Below are 7,681 nucleotides of genomic sequence, written 5' to 3'. Positions count from 1 at the left end.
CAGACAGAGGACCGGCGGGGACACAGGTAAGTAAAAAAAAATATGCCCCTGTACCTCTGCATTCGGACCATAAGACGCACCCTGATTTTCCCCCCACTTTAGGAGGAAAAAAAGTGCGTCTTATGGTCCGAAAAATACGGTAACTAGACACATACTCACAACACCCCTCTAATGCTCCTCTCCATTGATGCTGAGAAGGAATTTGATCGGGTGGACTGGACGTTTCTGCTCTCCACTGACACATTTGGGTCTTCCCCCTTGTATTTTACGCTGGATAGAAACGTTGTATTCCTCCCCCAGCGCCAGAGTACGGGTTAATGGTGAACTCTCCCACTCCTTTTGTACAACCAATGGGACGAGACAGGGATGCCCATTATCTCCCTTGCTGTTTGTGTTGACCCTGGAACCCCTCCTACGATTAATTTGTGGCAATGGAGATATCAGGGGAGTCCAGACTGGCCCCACTGAACATAAGATAGCTGCTTATGCGGATACCTTTTATTTTATGTTGCAACGCTGGTAACTACTTTGCCGGTTCTTATGCAAGAGCTAGACAGATATGCCTCGCTCTCCGATTACAAAATAAACCTGCAAAAGTCAGAGGCACTGAGTGTTACTCTTTCTAAAAAAAAAAAAAAAAATTAGAGAGGCCTTGGCCCCCTCTTTCCCCTTCAAGTGGTCTAACTCAGCTATCTCTCACCTGGGCACACAGATTCCTGCTAATCTAACTCGAATTGTAGATCTCAATTTTATCTCTCTATTAAATAAAATCCAAAGTGATCTACAGAGATGGAGGCAGAGGGCATTTACATGGTTTGGGAGGTGCAATGTACTGAAAATGAATGTTATGCCTAGACTGTTGTATAGGCTGCAAGCACTCCCAATACACATCCCGCTTTTTATCCTTCGAAAATTCCGTTCAGAATTTGTAAAATGTATCTGGCTTAATGGGGCGCCCAGGCTTAGGATGACATTACTAAGACTCCCCAAAGCCAACGGAGAAATGGCATTCCCTGACCCAGTTTTATACCATCAGGCAGTGCACTTGTCTAGGCTGCTGGATTGGTGCACTAATAGCCGCTCAAAACTGTAGGTTGGAGGATGCATGCTCTACTGCCCCCATTGCCGCACTGGCCTGGTCGACACTGGTGGCCAGGGCGGCAATGTACACCCATCCATTGATTGGCAAGACCTTGAAAGTGGTCACCAAGTACTTCTCCCAAAACGTAACCATATACCCGTCTCCAATTTCTCCCGTTCTGGGCGATCCTGAATTACCCCCGGGCCAGACCGACCCAATATTTCGCCAATGGCGTGCTTTGGGCGTGTATAGAATATCCCACGTCATGCACAATGGGGAAGGGCAACATATTCCGACCCTACAAACAGAAAGGGATCTCCCTTCATTGTCGCCACATACAACTCACTTAAGTTCTGAGATCCTTGCCGCGGCCCACTACAATAACCCGATCGCTTCTTCCTCTAGAGGACTTGTGTGCAACTGGTCAACCTGTACTGGGAACACTCTCCCATGCCTATCAAACCCTGTTATCTGTATATACGCCAGAACTCCCTTTATTTGTATCCCAATGGGAGGCTGAAATGGACACTTGTTTTACTGAAGCCCAGAGAGATATGTTACTCCATTTCTGTCATAAGGCATCCATTTGCAACAAATATCAGGAAACCAACTACAAGCTGGCCATACGCTTGTACAGGACACCGGTGAAGCTTGCCAAGATTTTCCCGGGGTCGGATAGCACCTGCTGGAGATGTGGCGACACACAGGGTACACTACTGCATGTTTTCTGGGAATGCTCAAAATTACAATTATATTGGAGTTCAGTAGCTAAAATTATCTTAAAGCTTACAGAAGTGGATAAAAGGAGCAATCTGGCCCTAGCACCATGTTTCAGACATGTCCCGCAGGTGCTATAGTAACTCTCTCCTGAGACACCTTCTCAATGCAGCTAAGGCCTGTATCCCAGCCTTAAGCTACGTACACACTTCCAATTATTATCGTTTGTAAACAAATGGCGAACGATCCTGCACGATATCTGCGAGCGATCATATAGCACCGATCCTGTACATACAGATAACGACACGATCATTCAAAGATATTGTACACACGTATATATACACACAATATATATATTACATATACACACACACTCACTCACATACACAATACAGCCTGTATCGATCAAATGTTCGTTCATCACGCATGCTCAGAACATGCACGATCACTGAACGACCGTACACACGATAGATGGTCAACGATCGTCGTCCAATCCGATCCGCCGGTCCGGCCGTTCATTTCCAACGACTTTCCTCGTTCGTCAGCGTCTTTGGTTTCTTTTTTTTTTTTACAAACGATTTTTGGCCAATCGGTCGTTCGTCGTTCGTTTCCAACGATAAAAATTGGACGTGTGCAAGCAGCTTTATGGAAGAATACTGCCACTCCGACGGTAGTACATTGGTTGCAAAGAGTTGCGGATATATATCACATGGAGGATATGATGTCCACTGACGCTAAGAAAGCGGAAAAATTCGCACAGACTTGGTACCACTGGATCCACTTTTATCACTACTGAGGAATATTGCCGTTTGTTACGACCACCCCCTAGATACAGAGTATACTGGGATGGATGCCTAATTGCATTCTGCCACTGTTTCAGAGATGATTGATTCTATAACTGGCCAAATGCCCACTTTAGCCCCCCTCCCCCCATCTCCCCTTTCTCTTTCCTATTAACTCCTTTTTTTTTTTTTAATTAGTTAATTTGTTTGTTCTTTTATTTTCTTTTCTTAGAAAAATGTTTTTGAAAACCTTAAGATATCATGGTTCCTGCTACTGATACAGCACAACTGGTTGGTTACAATGTTTGTATTCCTATGCGGTTAGCTGTTAAGCCACAAGCTTGAAAATATGTATTGTTAGAACCTAACCTTGCTGTATGTTCTTTTTTGAACTATATGTTATGATCACTTTATTTTCTTTCTCTGTATGCACCTTGATATCTTAATAAAAATAATTTAAAAAAAAAATTAAGTTTTTGTAACATCCATACTTGTTTTAATTACCTTTTACTGGCTACCTAAAATTCCATTGGTATGGATAGCAACAGGGTAGATTTAGGAAAATGCAAGTGATGAAATCTCCCCTGAAGACCCAGCCACCTCAAAACATTTCACTCTTTATTAGAAAGTTTTCCCCTCCTATGGTTTGAGGGGCTCGCGAAAGGCTCTAGCCTGTAGATGGTGGTGCTATATTTGCAATCTTTGTTATTGCTCTACCAGCTTCAATATGGGTGTTCTCTCCTTATGTGCACACTCCTCTAAAAAATAAAGTCAAAATAGTTGAGCCCCTCAAACCAAGAGTGAAAGATAAGCAGAGCTTGGAACTCAAGTATTGAGTGCACATGGTGAGATATTCAAAACATGCCATATCTACCACGGCCTTGGAAATCTGGATTTGGTAGGACAAACATCAAACGCCTTGACTTACATAAAATGAGTAGTTGTCAACAAGTGGGATGTCTTGCTCATCAATTAGTGTATATTTGATCTAAAAACAAAAAAACAAAAAAAAAAAAAACAAAAAAAAAAAACAAATTTTGGTCATTAAACAAGTCAAGCATTTAGACCTAGTAAAATGTATAAATCCTTTGCCGATATCATTCACTGAGATTTCTGTAGAAACAACTAGAAGATGACATATACCAATGTTTGTTAAATCCTTTGCCACCCAGAAGAGCATGAATATGGGAATGGAACTGAAGCCTCCTGATAAGATGAGGGGGCTTTTTTGTGATGTTAAGGGGGAATCTAAAAACTTTATTGCATGCATTTAGCTACACACAAATGTCAAAGAATTCAGGTTTAAACATTATTAAACAGTATGGACTTGGAACTCACATGGTCCCTAAAAATAGAAACAGTGCATTAGCACCAAAAGAATTTTATGGATATTGCACAATGATAAATTAGGTTCCTGACTAACCAGATGTAAATTGGACCTCAGAGAGTTCCATTTATTAAAGGCAGAGGAGGCATTGCTGGTAACTGTTATGGTAAGGCTGTAAAATGATTGTATGGCAGAGGGACCTCGAAGGTGGGAAAAAAAAAAATAAAGGCCTCAGGAAAAATGTATTATCCTTTACATCAGGGGTCAGCAAACTTATGGCCACTATGCCATTTCAGGAGTGGGCAGGAGCACACAAGGCCGGACACTGAGTCCCGCCCTAATGGCCCTGGCCCCCTACCAGGGAATACCCACTGAAGGGAAATCCCTCTTCTCCATACGCATTGCAAAGGAGAGTGATTTACTTTAAGGGAGCATTGCCTATTTACTGTGGTGGTGGAAGTATCAATGACGGCTAGGGTAAATTGGGGAGCTGTGGCTTCGGAGCTTCTCCGGCTCCAGTAGTTCCTAACGCCCCTTGGCTTTAGGCCCGATCGGCCAGGGGGGTGTTAGGCCAGAAAGAACTACTTGCTAGGCTGTATCTGGCCTAAAAGCCCGAGTTTGCCGACCCCTGCTTTACATAATCAGCTGCCAAGCACCAAGTGACACCCTACATAACAAACTGAGACAATTACATTCAGCTGCTGAAAGAACGCCCCTCATAAAAATGCAAAGACCACTGTTTATCCAGGCACAGATACTTCTCAGTGTATCAAATTAGCTTCCACTGCACCCATAGTGCCAACGAAACATTTTCTTAGGGAATAACAGTTCATGTTCCATATCTTACTGGACAGTATTCTATTATCTAGTATTCATATAGCGCAAACATGTTATGCAGCGCTGTACAAAGCACATTGTCATGCCACTAGCTGTTCCTCAAAGGAGCTCACAATGTAATGTCCCATTAATACAGTCCAAGGACAATCTAAAGGGGAAGCCAATTAACCTAACTGCATGTTTTTGGATGATTCTATGGACACATTTACTACACGCTGGGACTGTTGAGAACATTAAAGCACCCTTTCCAAATTGAAATCAAGGCTAGGTTCTCCTCCCCAGACATCACTTTCACTCTACTTCCAAATAAACAGTGTTTATTGAATGTTTACTGATGTTTGAACTGTTATTCGCACTTGAAACTTTTTTTTTCACATTTTTGTATTGGTCATTCTACTTGTACAAAATGCATGGTATATTTTTCTATGCCTTTCCCAATAAAAACATATTGAACCATAAATGCATGTTTTTGGAGTGTGGGAGGGAACTCACACAAACACAGAGGAAGCTGCAAACTCAATGCAGATAGTGTCCTGACCAAGATTCAAACCTGTGACCTTAGTACTGCAAAGGCCAGAGATGAGCCAGAGGGAGCACTTGGTCATCTCTGCAGGGTGTAGTGCTTCTCAACTAGGCATCTGTGGAACCCTAGAGATGATATGATGATCTGGGCAGCACGGTGGCTCAGTGGTTAGCACTCTGGAGATTGCAGCACTAGGTCCCAGGTTTGAATCTCGGCCAGGACAGTATCGACATGAAGTTTGCAGGTTCTCCCTGCCTTTCACATTCCAAAAACATGCAGTTAGGTTAATTGGCTTCCCCCCAAAAAATTGACCTTCGACTGTCAGACATATGACTGAGGCAGGCACTATAGATTGTGAGCCCATTTGAGGGACAGCTAGTGACATGACTATGGACTTTGTACAGCGCTGGGTAATATGATGGTGCTATATAAATACTGTGTAATAAAAATAATCCCTTCAGGTTTGCCACACATGGCCCTTTCCCCGCAGCACATTGTAAAGGAGAGATATGTCCTATCTACGCTCTGAGCAGGTGTCCTACAGATGCCACAAAACAAAATATTAAAAGGTCCCGTAGTCTGCAAGTAACAAAGCACCCTTTGGTTAGCGAAACTAAAAGAGATATCTAGTAGTTTTTTTTTTCTACACCAGCGTTTCACAACCTTTGTAATACAGGGAACCCTTGAAATTTTTGTTCATGTTTTCAGAGAAAGCTATATTTACTATATCCACAGCCCACATTACATTAGTGTGGGGGTCAGTAGGAAGAATGCCTCTTACATTGCTGCCCATTTTGAAGAATGTCACTCTTATAGAAGGGTATTAGATGAGTACATGCCTATACCCTGCACAGGTAATTGGTAATAGGTCAGTCACATGCCTCCACCATGAGCCCCACCTAGTGTCAGACATTAAGGACACCATCTACATGTTAGAGCACCCTCTGGTGTGAGTGTAGGTCTGGCAAACGATGGTCACGTGATCGGGCATCGTACAGGCGGCACATAGCTCCTACTGGCGGTGAAGCAAACCAACTACACAACAGGGAAAAGACCCTACACGTGGGACCCTGCGCCCCGACATGACAAAAAGAATCACCCATGTTATTTCACACCGCACATAGGCGGGGAGGTCAATCCCACCAAGGAATGTACCCATGCCGGACACACAATTGAGGTGTCCGGACGTATTAGTAGCTCACCTTTCCGGCCACCCGGCCCAGGCGTACAATGCCCAACTTGAAGTCGGTCATGGCCGGTGGAGGAGTAGGTCGAAACACGGCGTTGCCCTCGCTGCCACGACGCGCGGCGGCACTTTTAACTCACACCGCGCTCAGCTCGCCTTCAGAGGGTCGGCGCGAAAAGAGGCACGTATAGCCAATCCCCAGAGTTTGTACCGCCGCACGCGGGAGCAGCTAAGGGTGCCACGCGCCGCCTTTAACCCACACGCCGTGTGCGACCGGCTACACCCAGAGCGGGCGGGACCCTAACCCTCAGCCGCCTCCAGCCAATCGACACAGACGTCTAGACACTGACCTCAGCGCGCAGCCGGCACAAGTCAGCCAATCAAGGAGCAGAGTCGGTGTGTCCGGTCGGCTTCTGTGACGCGACGTGATAAAGGGCGGGGCGGAGCCCTCTGGTGACGTAAGTTTCGCGGGAAGCTCTGTGCAGCTCAAGTGATGTAACAGGTGTCAGGAATTAAAGGTAACGCGGCTCCATACAAAATAGGGGCGGGGCTACAATGACCTGGCTAGACTCTGGGCGCGGCTAACTGGAACACGTGTGCTGCTGAGAAAAGACAGCAGCAATGCCCTGCCTAATAAAAGAGAATGCAGGGGCAACCAGGCAGCTGGTAGTTACAGTACTAAAGACTGGCAGTGACAACCAATATGTGCCCTTAGATTATGTACTGTAGTATTTTCTGCCAGACTATAAGATCCTGGATACTGAGCCTTTGTGTATGTATGTGTGTCAAATTCCAATCAACTTCTTTTACATGAATGATGGGAACAATCTTTTGCTCTGAAGTTTCGTTTTTAGGCAGACTGCCTACATTGAGGGCTGCATGTAATGCTAAGCCTGCAAATAATAGAGGGGACAGGTCAGAGACAGTATGGAAAAAAAGGGGAAATGAGATCGACTTGCTGCAGCTTCTAATGCATGACAATTTTCTGTAAAATCAGGACATACGTGCCAAATTCCCTGAGTAAGATAGAGAGACACCATGCAGTATCTGTAATATAGGCAATTACACAGCCCAAACTATAAAAAACATAAAAATGCAAAAATTATTGATTAAATGTGTCCATACATAAGAGATTGCAGCTTGGAGCCCAAGCTCTGCCAGGGACAGCTATAATTAGCAGTCCTGCGGGCACTCTGTTTATAAGTATGGGCAAGGCGAAGAAGGAAAG

At 44.5% G+C, this 7,681-nt stretch overlaps 1 protein-coding gene across 2 annotated transcripts in view; it reads right to left on the bottom strand.

Moving 5' to 3' along the window:
• ZMYND19 (zinc finger MYND-type containing 19) overlaps positions 1-6,754 on the bottom strand; it is a 15,521-nt gene extending 8,767 nt beyond the window's left edge. Inside the window, exons 1-2 of one of the 2 annotated variants that reach the window (XM_072430007.1) lie at positions 6,470-6,753; positions 3,509-3,568 (exon numbers count right to left, since the gene is read on the bottom strand). In XM_072430007.1, coding sequence (XP_072286108.1) covers positions 3,509-3,568; positions 6,470-6,520 — 111 coding nt within the window. In that variant the 5' untranslated portion in view covers positions 6,521-6,753. Of the gene's footprint in view, positions 1-3,508; positions 3,569-6,469 lie in introns of both variants that reach the window. The other variant, XM_072430008.1, reaches the window with a different exon arrangement.
• Positions 6,755-7,681: the final 927 nt, after the last annotated feature.

This window comes from Pyxicephalus adspersus, chromosome Z (assembly GCF_032062135.1).
Source record: "Pyxicephalus adspersus chromosome Z, UCB_Pads_2.0, whole genome shotgun sequence".
NCBI lineage: Eukaryota > Metazoa > Chordata > Amphibia > Anura > Pyxicephalidae > Pyxicephalus > Pyxicephalus adspersus.
The sequence above is the reverse complement of the archived record's forward strand: the minus strand, read 5'-3'. Positions and strand labels throughout refer to the sequence as shown.